The sequence below is a fragment of the Chelon labrosus genome (genome assembly GCF_963514085.1).
Source record: "Chelon labrosus genome assembly, chromosome: 13".
Taxonomy (NCBI): Eukaryota; Metazoa; Chordata; class Actinopteri; order Mugiliformes; family Mugilidae; genus Chelon; species Chelon labrosus.
In genome coordinates, this window is record NC_140346.1 from 26,023,358 (window position 1) to 26,045,293 (window position 21,936).

The following is a 21,936-nucleotide window of genomic DNA, read 5'->3' on the forward strand; positions in this document are numbered from 1 at the left end:
ACGAAATGTACGCCAGTTTGTCTTTTGAACAGAGCAGTGTTCAAAAGTGTAGCAGTGTTTTATTTTTTTCATTTTGGGACTTCTTGAGTTAAGCTACACCCTAAGAATGCACAACGTACAATGTGAAATGCATCTACTAAGCCAAGTAGGAATCTTAAATGACCTCAATGACCAGATTAAGTCTCTGCCTAAATACTGGAAGCTCGTCTTAATGTGTAGAGTCGCATCGACACACTTCAAACTAAAACATGCAATTGCATTATATTATAATGCATGTGTATATAATAGCAGTTGCATTGCTAAGCTATGCATTACTGCAACTGGAATACGTATTGGTTTAAAGTATTTTTTTGTGTTTCTTCGCCTGACCGCCCATGTTTGCCACAAGGCCTGTTGTTAATGTAATGCATGGATTACACAAGAAAACATTAAAATAGATGTATACTAAATCGTTTTCTTGGTAAACGGTTAGCGTTGACTGCCTCGTCCAGATTCCATCAGTCATTTTGTGCTGGTTTACAGCTCCCAGCCCGGAGAAGCATCCGGAGTTACGTGTGTAATCAGATACGTTGGAGGTCAGGTGATCAGTCAAGCCTGTCAGTGAGTTGATGCATGTCTCACTGGATCACTGTCTTGTCCCTGAGCGACAGAGCCCGTGTCCGAGTTTGGGGGATCGCTGTCGACACTGTGGATCCACTCTGTTAAGAACCCATCAAATTACTGAAGAGTATCAGCTCTCATGGCAGGTTTTATTAAACCTTAATAAGTCAGGAAGTAAGACGTCAGATATACAGCAGTGTATATATGGTTCTTTATTATATATTCAGGAAGTGTTGGTTTATAATACAACATTTACAATATGTTTCCAGAATCTAAGGCTAAATGCATATATTTGTTTTATAATTCTACATACGGCATATCGGAAAATAAAAACTATTGAAACTGTGTTTGACTATAATGAAAAAGATTAATTCTAATGTGTAGAACGTTTATATTTAATAGCCAGAAGAAATTTAACGTGGGAACCAGACAACTACACTGCTGTAGTCCAAGTGATGATGGCACACTGGTGACTGATATTTCATATCATTTTATGGAGGTGTAAAAATGCAGTTCCCGTTACATTTGATGCAAGACTTGTACTGACTGTGCGTTCTTTAGTACGTGTGCTGCCTTACCCACAACTGTACATGCCCCAGCTAATGCATGCTGTGTGCAAAATACTGAGCGAGCATGTCTGTGGAAATGAAAGCGATCGCAGAGTAGAAATCTTTTTACACTCGACACGACAAGAATATATGCATTTTGAAATTTATTGCGCAAATCCCCACCTTCTCATTCGTTAAATGTTGGGCAGGTGATATTTGTGCTTCACTTGTTTCTTGACGTCCGGCGCTGGGGAGATGTTGCTGTTCGGTAGCTGAGGCAGGTATTGGGCCTAGAGATGGGGGGAATGAAGGGAAGAGAGCGGGTGAGTTCGAGGTTGCGAGATGATTCCTTTAAAGCGTGGTTTGAACCGTTTGAAACGTACCCCCGCCTGTCTGCGTCGAGAGCCTCTGTCGTGCCGCCGTCCCATGCGCTCGCCCTCTCGACCCCAGTTGGCTCCTCCTTCGTCCTGGAAGTAAGGCAGCTCCAGGAGCTCTTCGCAGGACAAGCGGAGAGAGGGGTCCATCACCAGGCATGACTGCTGACACAGAGACGCAGAGTTGGCATGGAGTACGTGCATTTACCAAATAAACACTGATATTCCCTTGATAAATACATGTCATACTGACTGGACAGAGTTTTGAGGCGTCTGTATTTTATACATTTTTGTCATTTAGTGACTAATCCTGATTTATTTTTATCAAATTTGATTATTAAATAATTACCACATGAAAAAATGAACTTTGCAATTTATCTATGATGCAATGCAATGCCACTAATCAGCAAAAATCATACGGCCATTGAAATAAAACATACCTTCATAACCTGGAGGGCATGAGGAGACACTCCATGGAAGCGCTTCTCCAGGGGCTCCTGAGACAAAAACTCAATAGAATATAGTCCTTCAATCTTAAATCATCACCTCTCTAGACTCATTATCAGCTTTTTACCCAAAGTGACTTCAATCCTTGAGACTCTTTTCTGTGCAATTTCAATGTGAAACCTCAATGTGTAATATCTGATAAATACTTGACACTGGTAATGTGCAATACATAAAATAAATGTACCTCACTGTATTGATTCCTGCTGTGTTGTCCTATTTATTATTGTCGAGTTGTGTTTTTCCAACATATACTGTGTTATCTTATCTGCACCTTACAGTGTTTTTTGTATACTATTTAGTTTATGGTGTTTTTTTATGCTGTCGCACAAAACCACATAGGAGACGACTTTAAACTCTCGTTGTATTGCGTGCACGGACAATAAAGTCTTTCTGATTCTGATGAATGTAACAGCAGAGTAACAGGTTTCATACCGTCGTATCAGGTTCAGGAATATTCACTCCGCTGAAGAAAACGTTTGAACGGAAGACCTGCTGATGATGAGGGATCAGGTCACCTGACGTCAGAAATAAAAAAAAATGTTAAACTAAGATCTGAATCACAGTGAATCACCTTACTTTCTGTTTTGCGTTTTGAGACAAGTTTCTTATTTAGTAACCTGTCGTTTTTTTTTTTTTTTTTTTTTTTAAGGTATGTTCACCTAAGGTATGTTTGTTTCAGCTCACACTAAAACTGCTGCATTTCCTACATGGAGCGCTGCGTGAGCCGCAGTTTCGATGCAGCGGTGTCATATCAAACACACCACAAGACTGTGTGGCAGAAGATGCAGCACGGGACTTTACTATGAATTCAAAAACATGGGAGCTATCCAAAAACTAGCATTATCTGTGAAAGTAATCTTCACAGTTACACAAGTGAGTGGCTGCCTCTTCGAAACCTCATATGGGAGGCACAGTGGCGTGGCGGTTACCACTGATGCATGTTCTCCCTGTGTCTGCGTGGGTTCTCTCCAGGTTCTCCAGCTTCCTCCCACCGTCCAAAGACATGCTGGTTAGGTTCATTGGTGATTCTAAATTCTAAAAAATGAATGAATGAATAAATCTCTTATCAGCGTACCAAGAGTCTTTCGGATAAGGTAGAGCTGGTCGACGTCAGACTTCCCGGGCCAGAGTGGATTCCCACTGAGCAGCTCGGCGAAGACGCAGCCCAGAGCCCACACGTCGACAGGAGGTCCGTACTGAGTGTCTCCGACCAGCAGCTCGGGGGCTCGGTACCAGCGGGTGGCTACGTAGTCTGTGTAGTCGTCCTCTGGCCCCGCTGAGTACACCAGACAAGATGGAGATGTAGGCATACACATTCATGTAGATGCTGAATAATGGACACTAAATAACAGGTACAGCGCTGAGGAAGGGGATTACAAGACATGCTGAATGACTACATGTTAATGTATGGTAAGATAACACTGAAACCCAAGGCAGGAGGGGTAAACAGAGACACGCTACACAGAGACACACTAACTGGCTGAATGGTCCTCCTACGCGATGCACTCATTGAAACATTGAAAGTGAGGAGGCCATCAGCCGCAGCAGGCTGATATAGGCTTTGTGCTGAATAAGTCATTAGCTGCTACATTAACACTAAATGCACATAAATACGCTGGTGCTCAGGGTGACCTACTCAGGATGCGGGCAAAGCCAAAGTCGCAGAGCTTGATGATGCCGGTTTTGGTGAGGAGGATGTTCTCTGGCTTTACGTCGCGGTGGATGCACTGGAACACAAACAATCAGAGCCGGGGATTTAGGCAACATGGTATACTGCTTCTCTGTGACGGAGAAAGAAGCTTATGTTAAGGCTGGCAGATTAGAGACAGATGAGAAAAAAAATTAAATAGATCGGGAGACTTTAGTCTCATTGAGGGAGTTGAAGGTTAATAATGTGCTTAAAGGGGAACTACTGTTTTTTACAACCTGGACCTTATTTCTGTCATAAAATATGATCGTTTACTCACCCATATAACTTTGGTGTTATTTTTTGTCGTTCGTCAGATATTTATATCTGCGTATATCCATACAGTGGGAGTGACTGGGGCACCGAAACGCAGCCTCTAAATAACGCATTATCTGCCGCGAAACTCGTTCATTTCACCCGTATTTTGTTATGATACACTAGTGCTATTCCCCGTTGAGTCTGGAGTTACCTGTTATCATCATCTGGGGTCTGTAGATTGACCTACTAACCTCTGACCCGGATGATGTCATCTCTGAGCGGCTTGTTTACCTGTAATTTGCTACTGCTAGTTTTTTGCAACATGGCTGAATATTTTTCCGATTCTGAGGTTGTGGACGACGACTTTGTTTATGATGGACGTCCTCACCGTTTTGAGCCAGAGTATACGGATGAGGAGCTCATTGAAAGGAGGATGCACAGGCAGAGAGAGGAACAGCTGGCCAAAGAACAACAAACCGCTGGACGTCCGCGAACAGATAACAGGTAACTCTGGACTCAACGGGTAATAGCACTAGTGTATCATAACAAAATATTGGTGAAATGAACGAGTTTCGCGGCAGATAATGTGTTATTTAGAGACTGTGTTTCGGTGCCCCAGTCACTCCCACTATATGGATATACGCGGATCTAAATATCTGACGAACGACTCCAAATAACACCAAAGTATATGGGTGAGTAAACGATTATATTTTATGCCAGAAATAAGGTCCAGGTTGTAAAAATTAGTAATAAGTAATTCCCCTTACATGTAACATGTAACGTGTTGGGGGCTGGTTTGAGATTTGTGCAAAGTTTTCCAATATTTTGTACTGAATAACTTGCAGAGAGACTGCAGAGAAGATCGCCAGGACTCCTCTGCCGTCTCTGCAGGGCATCTACCAGCGTAGAGTCTACAGGAGAGCATCCTCCATCGTCAAGGACCCCACCCACCCCCCAACACGGACTGGTCGCACCTCAAGCTGGAGGTACAGAAGTGTGAAATGCAGAACTAAAGATGTCCCTTTTCCCCACTGCCATCAGACTCCTATACAGCTGAGAGGAGTCTATATCTTTTTATATTCTACTTTTACGATTTTATATTGTTGGGCATTTGGGTGGACGGCAAAAGAAGAATTTCATTGTACAGGAAAACATGTTTCTACACCGTGCATGTGACAAAAAACTCTGAATCTTGAATGACCAGTGTGGATAGGAGGAACAATTATAACAAACAGTAAAGTCAGTACATAAGGCATTTAAAGACTGCTTTTAAGACAGATGTCACCCTTCTTTAAACAGGAAACAATAAATCTAAAGTAAAACATTAAAGATATACTGACATTGTGCTTGTGGCAGAAGCTGACGGCCTGCAGAGTCTGCCACACTATACTCTTCAGCTGAGCCTCGGGCACCCTACGGAGAACAACGGACAAAAGGAATATTGATTGCTGTAAGAGGAACTAAACACAACCTATTTTTTTTTTTCCTCATCTATTATTCCAGTCATTTCAGAAAAGAAGCGGTGCTTTACGCAGTCATCTTGTCACCGGGGTAACCTTAGGCCCGTCTCTAACAGCAGCAGCAGCGCCTTTGTTTTCACGAGCAGCTAGAGTTTCTGCTGCACGGCACCGGAGGGGGAAAAAGGAAAAACGTCCAGAGAACAGCGGGTCATTGTGGTTTGGGTTTGCTGTGTGAGTTCAAAATGCAGTGACGCTGGGAGTGTTCAAAGCGTGCGGGCAAAGACAAGAATAATTTCCCCTAAATACTTTGCTTGTTTGATTTAAACACAACTATTCCTCCCTCATTTAGCTGCAAGCATTCTCTATCTTTGAAGTCTCTTGGCAACAGTCTTGGCTCCGTCTTTGTAACTCACCCTCTTCCTTTCTGCTGCTCTTCTCTTGCATACTCTTAACAAATGAGCTGCGTGAAAAACTCACATGCACAAACATCTTCAGTATTATGAGACTGCACCAATGCAGAAGCAACAATACTATGCATAATATAACCATACTCCATTGCAATTAAACATACAAAATATGAGTTTCCTGGTATGTGACTCATCGTGGGAATCATAACCCACGCTCTCTGATCCAGGACAAGACATATTTTCAAGCCGTACTCAGCAACTTTTCCAACAGATCGCATGCAGCAGATGACGGTCCGTTACAGACACACACAGGCTACCACTGTGTCGCCCCTGACTCACCCTCTGGGGTGTTTGTCCAGCTCGTTCAGGACCGTCTGTTCGCAGAACTCAAACACCAGATGCAGCCGTCTTTTCCTCCTGAAGACCTCCAGCAGGTTGACCAGATTCACATGTTTCAGCTGCTGCAAGACCACAGACACAACACAGACACTCTGTCGGACAAAATGCTTAATAAATGTTTAATTACACCTATACAGAGGAGCTATGGAAAGGGGGGCTGTTATTTTCTGGCGCCTTATAATGTCTCTAAAATCAAATTGCCTTGAAATAACGATAACCTCTGTGCAGAAACCATAAAGAGTGCATGAATATCTATGTGCAGAGGGTGAAACTGTGCTGTTAGATGTGAGTAAACTTTATTTTTTTTCTCTCCTTACCTTCAGCATACGTATTTCTCTCAGTGCAATCTTCTTTATTACCGGGTCATCTTCAGATTCCACAAACTTCTTGATGGCTACTATCTGGCCAGAGTCCCTGTGTCTGCATTTGAACACCACGCCATAGGAGCCCTCGCCGATTTTGGCCAACTTTTCATATTTCTCCATCCGTTTGTAGCTCTGTTACCTGTGCAAAGGTTTGCAAGGGTTTTAAAACTCTCATTTTAATATTCAGTTATTAAGTCACCAAATAAAAACATACCAGTGTGTGTGTGTATCTCCTGCAACACTGGAGCCTTCCAATATTTATTACCAGGCTCAAATAGTACTTTTTTAAAGTGGAAAGAATTGCACAATGCAGACGAAGAGACAGTGCCACAACCCGCAGGATCATTTAGGGCTGCGAGCAAAACTCACATCCAGTCCAGAACCTCAAAGCGTTTTCATCCAGATCAGCAGCGAGTCTAGTCCATCAAAAGTCCACAAAGCCCCCTATACCTGTATGTACTGTCATTACTCTCAGCCTATTAAACTGGTTATTGTTATATCTAGGAGGTCTCTCTCTCTCTCTCTCTCTGTCTCTCTCTGCTTCTTTCTGTCTCTCCACTCTCCCCTTGCTTTCTCCTCGCCCGGTGCGTCGTCACTACCTTGGTAACCACCTTTGGATCTCGTTTCCACTCGGCGCACTCCAACAACTCACTCCCAGTCATCATTACGAAGCCATTTCCTACCATTTCTTCGTACCTCATTCAGACGTTTTATTAAAAATGTTCTCATTAAACACGACTACGCTAAATACGACTTACCTCTTTTACTAAATGCGCAGAAATAAATTAAAAAAGCAGCAACAATGCGGCCCAAACGCAGGATACCAATTCACAAAGAGCGGCTGCGTAATTTAAAACGCGCACGTGAATACGCGTTCGTTGTAACCATGGAGACAGAGGACCAACAACGTTGACAGGAAGCAGCCTGGACAGAAATTTACCCAATCAAAGAGCTGCGTCCTGAGTTCACATTTGTCCTCTGTGGAGGACATTTGTAAACCTGAATATCTCCCACACACTACTACTGAATTAACCCCCTTTTGCTATCTATAGAGGACATTTAGGGCTTTTTAATGATACCAAAAGTGAAGGGGTTGGGCTGTGGTACCTTTCTCTTTCTCATTAAAGAAAATATTTTAATATTTCATTGCAGCATCTCTAAACTACACTGCCTGGCCAAAAAAAAAAAAGTCCCACGCCTTTTGCTTTGATTACAGCACGCATTCTCTGTGGCATTGTTTCAATAAGCCTCTTCAATGTCACCAGATTTATTTCCATCCAGTGTTGCATTAATGTTTCACTAAGATCTTGTATTGATGATGGGAGAGTCTGACCACTGCACAAAGTCTTCTTCACACCCCAAAGATTCTCAATGGGGTTAATGTCTGGACTCTGTGGTGGCCAATCCATGTGTGAAAATGATGTCTCATGCTCCCTGAACCACTCTTTCACAATCTGAGCCCCATGAATCCTGACATTGTCATCTTGGAATATGCCCGTGAACATCAGGGAAGAAAAAGTCCCAATCCCTTAAGTTCCCTTCACATTGCACGTGTGGAAATGCTCTTACTCTCACTATCCTTCCAGTTTTTAATAATGCGTTGGACAGTTCTTAACCCAGTTTTAGCAGTTTCTACAATCTCCTTAGATGTTTTCTCTGCTTGATGCATGCCAATGATTTGACCCTTCTCAAACAGACTAACATCTTTTCACAGGATGTGTCTTTAGACGTGGTTGTTTAAGAAATGAGAAGCATTGCATCGCAAGCATTGTTGGGGTTAAATAACTTGTTGCCAGCTTACTCACTTTGAATGTTTGGGCTTTACACCAAAGAGTTCCTATAATCTAGTTCAATGTACACAAGAGCACTGGACCTTTTGTCTTCTTATTATAATTACACGAGCAGTTTTCCAAACAATGTTCCACAGCGAGCCTCGTGCCTGTATTTCCACCCTTTGGAAACACCACTGAAAGAAGCAATGGCATCATGTTACTGAGCCACAGATCTGACATGTATGCAGGCCCAGCTCTGATGCGGCAGCATGATTTATAAAGCATCTGTTCTCTGTGTTGACTGTGAATGCTTTTTTCTCCCAGCGGCCGCCTTCTGAGACTTCAGCATTTGCCACAGCTCCATGTGATCTACAGCAGCAACATTTAGGACTTCACAGAGAATGGTGAGAAAAAACAAACAAACTATGTTGCACTCTTGTGCTCGGAGACACACAGACACCTTGAGGTGCTGGCATGGAGGCCCTGTGGCGAAGGGTATGAAATGCCCCATGGCAGATTGGTCGGAGGGGTCAACAAGGCATGTGGGCTGCTGCTGTGCTTAGAAGCCCTAGCAGCAAGATTTAATACAACTTATTTTAAGTGGTGTCCTGTTAATACAGATTTGATTTGATAACAATCTACTGCAGGCACGAACACACCCTCGCAAACAACAAAAGAGTAAAACTGAAAATTCTTCTTATCTATTTGGTTTCATCGACTGCATGAACGCGAGATGTCGGATGATGTTGATTTGCATATTTTGTGAAAGGGAAACTCCAGCAAAACTACTGTGTGAACAGACAGAATAAAAAGGAATGTTCCATGTTTGTCCACTAGGTGACAGTGCTTGCCTATCAAAACCCACAACAGCAAGTTAATAGTAGTTGTGACATTTGATAGTTATCTTAATTTTATTTCTCGCTTATTTTTCTCTTATCATCAATGCTACTAATTACAGAGAGAGAGAGAGAGAGAGAGAGAGAGAGAGACAGAGAGATCAGGCCATAATTTGTTTATGTAAGAGATCACTGATATCTGCTGTTGTTATGGCTGGAATGTTAGGGGATTTTTGAGTTTCCTCGTGTTAAATGTCAGCATTTATAACGAACAGCTTATTCTAACAACTAAACATAGACAACCGTGGGAAATAGATTTAGATTCAAGCATAAAAATAGAACAAAGCAAATGTAAAATGTCAGTTTGCTATCTTTACTTCTCCGTTGATTCATCCCTCAGGCGGAGGCCCACTGATTGAAACCGTCACTGGTTTGTTTTAGTCTTGCCCTCCTTTTGAAAATACACAATCCAACCTCTAAAAAGCACCCAGGCGTAGGACAGTGCACCACACAGCCCTGCCCTGTTGGCTCTCCATCCCTTGAAGTTCTACTTTTAGACCCGCTTCTCTCAACTCGGCTCGGCTCTCTGGCCTGGCAGGCGTGCACCTTCACAGCCACCAGGTAAATGTGACGGTCGGTTGGTGAGACGCAGGTAGCCGCCCATGCAGGGATGGTTGACATGTCAGTCATCATTGCCTCAGCGGCAGACAAGCCTGGTGGGGAGGTGGGGAGAGAGAGAAGGGGAGACAGAGAGAGAGAGAGAGAGACTGTGTTTCTAAAGGCAGTTAAAAGTTAGTTATTCAGCATGTTCAGCTGCTGGCTTCCTGGTGTGGACAGAAGTCAGGCAGCAGAGAGAGTTTAACAGCAGATGTTTTACACTGTGGCCGTTACCCTCATTTCCTGGGCGGGGAGCTCTCCTCGCTCTATTAGATGAGTAACAGGAACCAGAAAAAAAAAAAAAAGAGTTAGGGGGAAGAGAGAGAAACGCACACAGAGAGATAGAGCGAGAGAGGCAGCGTAAAAGAAAAGTTATCTGAGCTCAGAGCACCCACAAATCACTTTGTCACCAGCAAGCTCTGACAAGCACCACGAGAGAGAGAGAGAGAGGGAGGGAGAAAGAGAGAGAGAGGGAGAGAGGCTGAGCACAAGCCGAAAGGCAGGGTTAAAAAGAGGTGTGAATAGGGAGTTGTGTCAGTGGAGAGTCGAAGGCAGAAGGTGTGGATGAGCTGTGGAGGCATGAACGAGATGATACCGGTGGATGGATAGAGAGAAGAGACTGCACACCAAATCCCAAAACAGTGCAAGCTAAGAGGGACTGTTACTCCTGCTACCACTACTACTACTACTGCTACTACTGCTACTACTGCTGCTGCTGCTGTGTCTGGATGGTGCACTCATTTAACCAGAAGGTGTGTCAAACTTTAAAATCTGTTAGAGGAGGACGGCGTCTCGCTGACCCCGGCGCTGCTTGTTACACAGAGAGCATGCTTCTGTCGCACTTCCATGTTTGAGAATGAAGGGACAGACAGAGAGACAGTTGCCGCGTCTGTGAAGGAGGAGGAAGCGTTGAAAAGCAGTTTCTGGTGTACTGCAGCCGTACACTGATCACATGCTGTTATTGGTTAAGAAAAAAAAAAGAGGTAGTTGCAGCAGAGAGCACATGTCAGATGTCAAATCAGTTTCTGCAGGGGCATTGATAAGTTTGTGACTTTTGTCGAGCAGACGGTGAAATCAAGATTATTAGCTGCTGTCCAGTCAGAATCAGGACTGGATATACTCTCTGCATTTTCTTTCCCGTCACTGTGGGGATTTCATCAGCTCGGGGCTAACTCTCGGCTCATGGGGGATTTATGTGAGCTATAAAGGAAGCCAGAGGTCATCTGATCAAACTTCAAAAACACAAAAATAGGAAGCCCATTTTTCCACTTTAAGCACGGGGGCTTTACAGTGTTATTTTCTCTTCCTGGAGAGACTTTCAGAGGGAGTATATTTGGTGTTTGGCATGATCTGTAAAGATACCTTCTGGGTACAGCAGGACAGGAAGCAGTGCCAGGTTTAAAGCCTTGTACTCTGCCAGTAAGTAAGTCGGACTTGTTTTGCTGAGTGTTTCACTGCTCCTTTCACATTCGCTTGAATAGCCTCCGGGGACTTGTAATGAGAGACTGCTCGGTGAGCAATACAGCAGAGCCGACACGTGGAGTAGTATATGTTTGCTCTGAACAAGACAGTGTTCAGTTTAACGTTGCCATCGGGAGCTTGAAGACAATAACAAGTCGGTGTACGAGCACAGAACCAGGTCTGCGGACTGTCTGAGAGTTTTTTTTGGACGGACGGGTGCGGCAGCGGCCTTCTGAGTCCCGGACTCACTGTCTGTGCCTGTTTGGATGGACTCTTAGCTTTTGACAGCTCTGCTCTGAACTCACTTCAGAGTCTGGGACGTCACTTTGTTACCTGGGACGCTGAGTCAGAGGCTGGCTCATCGCTCGACGTCTGTCTGCCCACTGGGATTCTCTCCACCTGCTTCTATGCAAAGAAGACACGAGTGTTGGGTGGTTTCACAGGAGCAGCGACAGCTGTGGCACCGGTGATTTTTCAGGACTCTCCACACTGCTGTAATTGTTCTGTAGTGTGTAAACATCTTACATCAGTCACACCTCTCCACAGAGTGATTCACTGTCCCCAGGCATCCCCCGGAGACAGGCGGTGAAAGAAAAGGTAAGGGAGAATTTGCTGGGAACCAAAGCGCACAAGTGGTTGAACTGACAGGCTGCCACCATGAAGCTGTGGCTGTTGATGCTGATGGCAATGTACACGGTGGGCAAGATTAGCGGTATGTCTACGTGTAAGACCGTGGACCTGGAGATGGTGAAGAAGAAGCGCATTGAGGCCATAAGGAGCCAGATTCTCAGCAAGCTGCGGCTGTCAAAAGCGCCCGAGCCCGATCAGTCTGGAGAAAAAGATGAGATCCCTATCAACCTGCTGTCGCTCTACAACAGCACCAAGGATCTGCTGAAGGAGCAGGTCGAGGTCCAGACAGAAATCGCCACAGAGCAGGAGGAGGAGGAGTACTTTGCGAAGGTGCTACACAAGTTCAACATGACCAGTGAGTACCAAGGGAGTTATTCATACTGTTTGTATTGAATCTGTTTGTCTTGAACACTAACTATTTGTCAAGACTGGGGGCAAATTGGCTCAACTATAGCAGTATGAATGTCAAATAATAGTTTGACTGTAAATTATGCTTCAGTTTTTAAAGACAGAGAAATAGAGACAGAGAGAGAAAGAGAAAAACATACGGATAGTTTTATATGTATAATATTTGAATAAATATGCAAATGGTAGGAGTAGGAGCTGTTTGGATCAAGAACTACTAGATGTAAACGCACCACTATCCAAAAAAAAAAAGGTTGTATGTGTTCTGTTGTTCAAAGACAACGTTTGCCATCGTGTTTGCTTGCCAGGTTTCATCATTAATAAGTCTTAAAGCAGTCTCTGGGATCGATTAACTCGGCAGATGCGGCCCCAGATAATCAGCGTTTGCCTGATGGCTGCCTCGCGTCGGTTCCAATCTCCTCCATAAATTCTCTCAACACGTGTAACCCCTTACAATCTCCGCCCGACACATCCAGGCAGCTTCAGGAGTTCAGAGATCACAGGCGTTACAAGTTAGCAGAACCGTGAGCCGCATCTGGTCCGACGCTCCGCGTTGGTTTGCATGATAACCACTACATTTTACCACTTTATTAGCGCCGTTTGTTTGGCAAGACTGCCTATGCTGTTTGTTCAGCCAAATAGTCTTTGGCTGTAATTGTGCAACAACTCTTATTATGATAAACATATTTTTTTGGTTTTGCCTCTATGCTTCTATTGTTCTCTACATGCCTATACTCCTCACCCTATCAGGCAGGCATCCACGCCATCCCTCTTTAATCCACCACTTCAAAAGAAAGACTTGAGTGGATGGACCACGCTCGGGGAGGGGGGTGCGAAAACCAAAAGGGGAACAGAGCTACTTTTAAAAAATGAGGGACAAGAGTTTGTTCTGCTTAGGTGTAAACCAGACAACAAGTTTTAAAAAACAGTAAAATAAGTGAAGATTTCATTCTCTCTTGGTCTCTCTCTCTCTCTCTCTCTCTCCCTTGTGTCGTCCCTCAGGGATTGGGGTTTTCCTGTAACTTGAGCATCGGGTTCTCCCTTGCTCTCCATCATATCTATTTCTCTTTCACTGTTGCCATTTCATTCCCATAATCTCTTTAAACATGATTAGACTTCTCTCTCTCTCTTCTCTCTTCTCTCTTCTCTCTTCTCTCTTCTCTCCTCTCTCCTCGCTTCTCTCTCCTCTCTCCTCTCTCCTCTCTCCGCCGGGCTTCCTGAACTTATAATCAGCGTGTTAGCAGTGTGTTTGTGACAGGGCAGCTTGGCAGGAAGGAAGGCAGGCTGATGGCCACTGTAGATCCTGAGTGACTCAGGTCCGGTGCAAGCGGTGCCCATGGGGAGCATGTGTTTCCTACCTCTCTGGAATGCCAGAGTGCTCTTGTCCACTGTCTTACCCCAGCAGTCCTGCTTTTCCTACACACTGGAAAAGGAGAATGCCAACTGTATGAGTATTCACGGTTAGGGCCTATCAAGAAAAAGTTTCGTTAATAATAATAAGGACACGCACACACGGGACAGGACGAGAGGAGGCAGCCCAGCTTCTGCTTTCCAAAGAGAAGTTAAAGAATTAAAAATAGAATCCCGCTGGAAAAGTTTTCGTTTTCAAAACACTTATTAAGAATCGTCATTTCATTAATTTGTGTTTTGCTTTTACTGGATGACTCACACCTTCCTGACACCCCCAGAGCAGCCCACGGGGATACTGACTTGTGTGCAAAGCTAAAGTTTAAAACCTTAATCGTTTTCGTCTCCATTGCGGTAATTGTTTTGCGCATTAGGCTAAATTCCTTCAGCGAGTTCCTTGAAGCCCACGCACAATTCACCTCTACCAATTAACATGGTGTCGGTCCAAATGTAATTCAGCTCGTTTACCGAGGGAGCTGTTTTTTCCTCCCTTGGCCGCCAGCCACTTGGAAGTGAAATGAGTTCACTGCTCTGGAGTAATCATTATAATTACAAGTAAATGAACCTTCTGCCGCTGTACAACAGAGAGGGATAGGAATAGGGGGTCCGGCAGCTCTACGAGGACGGGACAAGACATCGAGGAGTGGGCCTTGGGAGGGTGGAGCAGAGAATGAGGGAGGCAGATATTTAGCCAGTTGCTGGAATCTGGTTCCTCCCACTGGTAATTATAGAGCTGTCTCCATACCTGTCACAACAGCTGTCCCCGGCTTACCTGTGGATAGGCCCTGATTCAACACACAAATCCCCCCCAGCCGCCCCCCCACCCCACACCCATGCAGGCTAGGGTGCCGTCTTTACCCCTATCTGGAGGTGGAGGAGCGAGGCAGCCGAGCATGGCGAAGGAATTTTAAACTTGAAGGCTCGAATTTTAGTAATCTCCCACCCCCCTACTCCGTGAGAGACAAACTTTATTAATTAGAAAGTAGAAGTGAGGACAAAGATTCTCAGTAGTTATGGCGCTGCAGCCAATGTGCTTCTGAGGGGAAGTGACTTAATTTCCTGTTTCGCAAACACTTCTCTAACCCTTAACATATTTATCTCACTTTTCTCAAACGAGCTGGAGACGTAGACTTTCCTAGCTTTGCTGTTGCCTGGTACGCAACGCTGCCAGCTCCCCGCTCCCAACATACTGTACTCCGCCGCGATGCTCTGTGTTTCCATTCATTCGCTTACGGCGTAACCAAACATTTGACTCCTGCTCTGCTGGGTGGGACCAGTAAAATGTCATCTCATTTCCCGTTACACTCGACATCAGCGCTTTTCACTTTCAGTTTGGCTACATTACAACGGGCGAAACTCTACCTCAGCAACGACCCAGATGGTGATGCTGGTGGACGATACACAAGCAGCAGTGACATAGAGTGTCCTGGTACGGCGTGGGCCGAGCACGAAGCACAAGTTGGCAGGGCCCGGGTTGTACTTCCTGTCGAGGAGTAATTCCCTGACTTAAAAGAGCAAAGAAGCCAATGCTCTGGAAAGCAGAGGCAGAGTAGAAGGTTCTGGGCCTGGGCCAGACCTTGCTCCATTCATACACATCTCAAATTTCTCGCACCCCTGACTTACATCTTCTCCCACCCTCCCAACTGTGAGCTAAAATGGTAAATGGTAAATGGCTTGTATTTTCTTTGCATTCGCCCTGTTACACTCCCCCAACCCCCCTTTTATCGACTCTCACTCTCTGTGTCTGTGCAGCGTTTCGCTCTCGATCATCTGCCTTCCTGTGCTCATCTTTGCACGTCCCTGTCCGATTTAATCTCCCGCAACGCAACCCCCGGTAGATTTATGGTATTAAAGCCCTCAGTAGCTTGGCTCTGTTTTTTATCAGGCTCCGTAGAGGGAATGTTGCTGCTGTCATGTCACGGGCAGACTCAGGGATTAAAGTTGCAAATGTGGGCAGCAGGAAAACAAAACACTCTCTATGGTCAACTTCACAGCAGCTGGAACAGATGAACGTTTGGCTGCATGCGTGATTATTGAGAAACACTCAGCTATTCTATTTCATCAATGTGCGCATAATCAAGCAGAACAAATCAGTTTTTTGAGTTTGTTGATGAAAAATAAGGTTATAAACTTGTTAAAACCATAATACACATCCAAGTGTATGAAAAATCTAAACCAAGCAGGTTTAACGACCAGATTCTTTGTACCACGTGTCCAATAATTTCTGCCTCACAGTGTCCAATTTGCCTTGTCTTGTTAGTTATAAAGAATGTGCCAAGAAATATGACAGAACAAACCGTGGTCTGACACAGAAACTCACCAGAGCTCCACCAGCCGCGTCTCTGCAGTACTGCTCGTATCCTCGCTCTAAATTGGAAATGGAAATTGGAAGCGGAGGATAGAAACAAGTGAAGACGCTTTAGTTAATCTAGTATTTGAGCGTCGCTGTTCGCTGTGGCAAAGCTCACATCTTTGACAACCTACAGTCTGTGATCCTAACCCTAACCCTGGAAGCTTCCGGTAAAAAAATCTCCAGCAACAAAGGTAGATAAAGGCAGTGGCCATTACTGAGGAAATCTAGTAATTTAACTCTATGCAGCGACATCAACAACATGGCAGATTAACCACACGGAATTACACACAGCCGTTTAATATTTAAGATATTTGTTTGGATTTATTTCTTCGTTAGTTAGTTAATAGCAACAAGGACAAAATATCTGAAAGAGTTCAATCTAGTACTAACGACAAGACAACACTTAGAGTGTCTTTACACTTTCTAGAGATTATTCTAGATCTAGAGATGTTAATTCTGAGCAATTAATCTCAAATAAATCCCAAATGCGTCTTGGGTGTATTCACATCGTTAATACCAGGTCTAAACGTGGCCTAAAAGAATAAAAACAGAAACAGAACACTTCAATTACAGTGGCCCTTTACAATGCCACAACTTTATTTTGAATGAGGTTGTGTTGAAACCATAGACTGTATATAAATATGGACAATGCGTTCCCACTTCCTTGCATTGGGCGGCGCCATCTTGTGAGTTTGGAGCCAGAGTTTGTCGCGTTTTTGTTTATTTAATACTACACTCTGCTCTACCTCCACTAGTTACAAGTAAATGTTGGATTATACACTGTACTTGTTTATTTATTCATTTATTACAACTCCCATAGCCAGTGGGTGGCATGGCAACTTGTGGTGATCATGATGTCACATCCTGTCTCTATAGCGTCAAATAACCAACTAAAACAAAACATGCATCAATATTATATTAAGTACCTAAAATGTCAGAAACCGAACTAAAATGTTTTAGTTTGGCCCAAGTCCCGCCCACTAACATGGAGGAGGCGGAGCTTATGACCTATACTGCAGCCAGCCACCAGGGGGAGCTCTACTTGCTTTGGCTCCACTTTTGAGGAGCAGTTCCGCCATCCATCTTTATACAGTCTGTGCTTGAAACACTAGACTATGTGACATCTGATGTGGAGCGCACAAATTATCAGAAATTGATTGACAACAATGATAAAAATCTACACAACTGGTCAGAATCAGACATCTTTACTTTTAAGTAATTTTCCATTTTTACATCACACAGCCCAAAATCAGACGGAAATCAACAAGAAACTGAGTATCATGGTCTTCAACATCTCCGAGATACGGAGCAGCGTAGGGGAACACCGCCTGCTGACCAGTGCAGAACTACGGATTCTCATTAAAAAAACCCGGTTTTCCAGTGAACAACCCAATCCTGAACAACGAGTGGATCTGTACTATGTTAAGGAAACGATACCCCGCTACCATGCTTCCCGCCTCATCAACGACCAATCGAAAGACAAATGGCTGTCCTTTGATGTCACTGAACCTCTGAGGATCTGGCTCCAAGAGACCGGTGAGATTAACGGCCCGAGCTGCTATAAGTAAAACCTCTGTCCTTTTGTTTCGCAATCTCACGTAGCTTTCTGTGTCACCAGCGGATAAACAGAGCTTTCAGCTTCGGCTGTTCTGCGACTGTGACCAGCCAAAAGACGAATGCAGCTTCAAGTTCTCCATCTCTGGGGTTCCGAGCGATCGGGGAGACACAGGGACTTTACAGAAGATGACACAGCAGCAACCCTACATCCTGACCATGTCCATCAATCAAAACATCAGCAGCCACCTCAATTCACGCACGAAACGCTCCACGGATTCAAAGGATACCTGCTCAGCGTAAGCAATTCTGAACAGATTTTATGGCATTTTGTAAAGCTGCACCCTGCACCCATTGGTAGATTTCAAATGCAGTGCCACCCATAAAGTCATTTGGCTGTGTGGTAAATGGGCTGAATTTCCACTTCCACGATGCTTTACAACATTGGAAGGATGAAGCACTTTACAATGCACCTCTCATTCAATCTTACACAGGCTTATGCAAACAAGCCAAACGAGACACATGGTCTGGTACATTTGGTAATGAGTTGCTCCTGGGCTGGGATAGCCGGGGTCCAAATCATTATAAAAACTGTTCCCTCTGATCCACCACCACTACAGGCCATCAGTAGCTTTAGGAATACAGCTTGTATTTTACAATTACGTTTTGGGCTAACTTTGATTTTCCTTAGTGGTTATGCTTATTAGCCCTTTTACCTATTACCTTCTACATCTTATATATCCTAAACATCTGTCTCCTCTTACGTAGCCAAACAGAGACCTGCTGCGTACGGAGCTTATACATCGACTTCAGGAAAGACCTCGGCTGGAAGTGGATAAATAAGCCACCGGGCTACCACGCCAACTACTGCATGGGGTCCTGCACCTACATCTGGAGTGCTGAAAACAAATATTCTCAGGTACAGTGTGCAGTCCAAAAGCTCTCTCACAACCTGTTTTTCTCCAACCTTGGTTATTTTGATTCACGCCACGGGAGCGTGGATTGCATCAGTAGTGTGAAGGAGAATATATTTAAGTGATAACTGATAAAGCTCTATCTTCTCAAATGTGCCTGAGGTGGAACACAACTAGAAGATGAACATAATGCCTATAAATATGATGGTCTGATGAGAAAACTAGAATGCTAATGGTTAATTAATTGTTAATGACAGTATCCATTACTAGCAGTTTGACATAGTCTGACAGTGATATTTATAGAGAGACAGAAAAATCTTAATATCTCAATATATGTCTTCTACTGGTTTGATTTCCATTATATTTGCTGCAGAAATCCGTGTTCAGTCCAAATTGTTCATGTGTCTTAACACTTATAAACAAACGCCTGCAGAACTAATGACATTCCCATCAGCCTGAGCTGCACGCTGTCAGACACGGTTAGTGCAGCGTCACGCCACCAACAGTGTGACCAGGCTTGTCCAACTGAAATCACACATGACTAGCATTTTGCTAAATTTGCTGGAGCACGTATTTGTCTTCTCTTCATAGCTGGATGTCTTTTAAACGGTATTTATGGAGCTTCATTCCAGTAATAAAGTAAACTCTGGGTGTGAATGGACAATTAAACACATAACATGGTGAACGGGTGATCATAAAGCAACATTTCGTGGTTGGCAACTAGATTTTAACAAAAGGAACTCATGAAGATCATCTGCCATTTTGTCCTTTTCCGTTGCATTTGCTCCGGCACATGCCTCGATGGTGATGAAACTCTGAGTTCTTTCTTTTGCGGTAATTCCCTCGTGTTATTGCTTACAGATCTTGGCCTTGTATAAGCAACACAACCCAGGAGCCTCTGCCCAGCCCTGCTGTGTTCCTCAAGCACTGGAGCCACTTCCAATCCTGTACTACGTGGGCAGGCAGCACAAGGTATCTATGCCGCAGCGGTCCTCTGTTTACACAGCGTTTTATGTTAAAAGCAGCCCTCGCAGCTGATTCACTGTTCATTTTTACTTTCAGGTGGAGCAGCTGTCCAATATGATCGTGAAGTCCTGCAAGTGTAGCTAAAAATACCGCATGGCACACTGATCTGCTTCCTCTCAGAACACGCAGGGGTGGAAAAAATTGTGTGTGAGACTACCGAGAAGAGTGTGTGAGTAAGAACGAGGGAAAAAAACATAATGTGGACAAGGGGAACACAATATTTAAAGTCATTAGACTCTCCAGCTTTTCTCCTGCCAGCCATCCATTATCACTTTGGACGTACACAAAGCAAAAAACGGACTTCTTTATAGAGATGTCATCATGTTAATGTACAGTGTATGCTTTTTCTTTTCAGTAGTAAAAATGTCTGTCTCGAAATGAATTAATTTATTTGTTGGATGGACGAAGTGACATAAAAATGCGCCAGTTTGACATGGAAAATTATTTGCAAAAAAAAAGAAAATGAGGACCAAAACCGAGGACCTTGATGGAAGAACTTTTGTTTTGGCAAATTACTGCCCGGGACATTTTTGTCAGCTGCATCAGCTTCCAAAAAAAAGGTGCTACACGACAGGTGGAAAACCATGGTCGGGGCTTTCCTGGCAGACAATGCTGCAGGTGTTTTTGAAAAGAGCGACATCGAAAAAGACAGAAAAAAACGCAGGACCAGTCCGACCAGGGGAAACTCCCCCATCCTGACTGAGAGGCTGGACAGCCAATCAAAGCAACAACTAACAGGAACCGTCCATCAGTTTTTACTGGCTTTGTTTGTTTAGTTTTTTTCTTTTTTACAATGCCTTCTTTGTCAGCATGTTTGTGTTCATTATTGAATATCAGATTGTCCTTGAGGCCTCCCGGTCTGTCAAAGCAATGAGTAGCATCGGTGGTTTTGAGAGCGATGACAGCATGTTTTTCTCCCACTTTGGGTTTTCACAGGCAGCGTGTTGTCTTTTGATGGTGAGGGTCACGGGATGTGGTTGCGGTGTCGGTGTTAGGGAAGCCATTTATTTAATCTTCATGGTAAATTATTGCCTTTTATTTCAGGAGTTTTAAGGAGGAAATTTTTACTTTCGTCTGAAATGTAACGCTTGTTGTTTTTTTTCCGAACTTCACAATCGATTCAGCTTATATGATTTGCTTTAGTTATAAAACCAGCACAATTCTCAGCTCTTCATATGTTTTTTTTTTATAGTGCACTTACTATTTGAAACTTGTTTTTGTAAATATTAAAAAAAAAAAATGAAATAAACAAGTTAAATTATCAAACCAGACTGAGCAAACTTCCTGAGCAAACTTTGTGCGATGTTTCCACTTGGCAGCGAGCTGGATTGTGAAGCCGAACGTCTGCTGCACTTGTCAGTGCATGCACGTGTGAGTGAGTTTTAATTATTAACATTTACGGAAGCAGCACGAACTGAAGTGCACCTAGGGAGACGCTACCACTATTTACACATGCATTTGTTGTTGTTCATCATGTCTATGAAGGTAACTACAGCCCATAAAACACAGCAACCCTTTGCTTAAAATGTAAATTCTCATAAAACCATGGCTTCAGCTGGAAACTGAGACTAAGGCTGAAGAACACTGATATTACACCCTGCACACTTCCTTATCCTCCTACATTTTAACACTATATGGCACTTTTTCATCTGATTTTATCATCTCACATTTAAGCAAATCAAAAAAACAGGTTGTTTGCTTGTGCCATGAGTGTCCAATGTCATGAAGCAGATCATGGAAAAGTGCGGTGCATGCCAGGTGTGTGAGGGCTATTTCTGCCTATTTACTCTGAACAACCCTGGACTGACTGCGGAGGATCAACAGGTCCTGCCGACGCCTCACCGACGCGAAGCCAACCCCGGAATTCCCGGACACACGGCCCATTTATTGGCAATGCCTTCACCTGAAGGGATGCACGCCATTCCTACATTTTTTTACTATCTCCGTGCACCTTGTCCACCCCACCCCCACCCTGCCAGCCCCACCCCTCTTCCTCTGCACTCAAGGGATTACTGTCAGCCCACGAGGCTGAATTGGGAATGAGGCGAACAGGTCCAGACCCGCTGGTAAGTACCAGACTTAAGGGCAGTGACTACATGGAAAATTAAACACACATACTGTACACATGCACATGAAAACACTGAACCCACTGACACGCAGCCGTAGCTCCGGCGCACCAGCATCAAATGCCTTACAAGCGCTTTGTGAGTGGTGTGGGGGATGCTTGTGCTGCTAACAAGGTGACAGCGATCTGTGCTATCTTGTTCCAGAGCTGGTCATATTACCCAGAAAGCGCAGGAATTTGCCTCCTATCAG

The 21,936-nt window shown here is 44.1% G+C and overlaps 2 protein-coding genes across 3 annotated transcripts; one reads left to right on the top strand and one right to left on the bottom strand.

Annotated features, from left to right (window-relative positions):
* Window positions 1-971: 971 nt before the first annotated feature.
* On the bottom strand, window positions 972-6,725 carry LOC311497929 (cyclin-dependent kinase-like 1; the record flags this gene model as incomplete). 2 transcript variants are annotated; one of them, XM_084558313.1, is made up of 9 exons in its annotated part: window positions 972-1,438; window positions 1,532-1,684; window positions 1,963-2,019; window positions 2,462-2,544; window positions 3,105-3,305; window positions 3,666-3,756; window positions 5,315-5,387; window positions 6,181-6,302; window positions 6,558-6,725. In XM_084558313.1, the coding sequence occupies 9 exons, from the start codon at window positions 6,723-6,725 to the stop codon at window positions 1,343-1,345; spliced, it is 1,044 nt and encodes a 347-aa protein (XP_084414439.1). In that variant the 3' UTR covers window positions 972-1,342. The 2 variants fall into 2 exon arrangements, with proteins under 2 accessions (XP_084414439.1, XP_084414438.1); XM_084558312.1 differs by having other exon boundaries at window positions 1,532-1,687.
* A 3,920-nt stretch (window positions 6,726-10,645) lies between these two features.
* LOC311497928 (transforming growth factor beta-1 proprotein-like) lies at window positions 10,646-20,889 on the top strand. Its single transcript, XM_084558311.1, has 6 exons — window positions 10,646-12,316; window positions 17,369-17,662; window positions 17,745-17,979; window positions 18,449-18,599; window positions 19,456-19,566; window positions 19,657-20,889. Exons 1-6 carry the CDS (start codon window positions 11,989-11,991, stop codon window positions 19,702-19,704), a joined length of 1,167 nt encoding a protein of 388 aa, XP_084414437.1. The 5' UTR covers window positions 10,646-11,988; the 3' UTR covers window positions 19,705-20,889.
* The last annotated feature ends 1,047 nt before the right edge of the window (window positions 20,890-21,936 follow it).

Coding starts and splice junctions, on each gene's coding strand:
- LOC311497928 (XM_084558311.1), top strand. CDS start 11,989: ATGAAGCTGTGGCTGTTGATGCTGATGGCAATGTACACGGTGGGCAAG. Junction 17,663..17,744: donor GATCTGGCTCCAAGAGACCG/GTGAGATTAACG, acceptor CTGTGTCACCAG/CGGATAAACAGAGCTTTCAG. Junction 18,600..19,455: donor CTGAAAACAAATATTCTCAG/GTACAGTGTGCA, acceptor TATTGCTTACAG/ATCTTGGCCTTGTATAAGCA.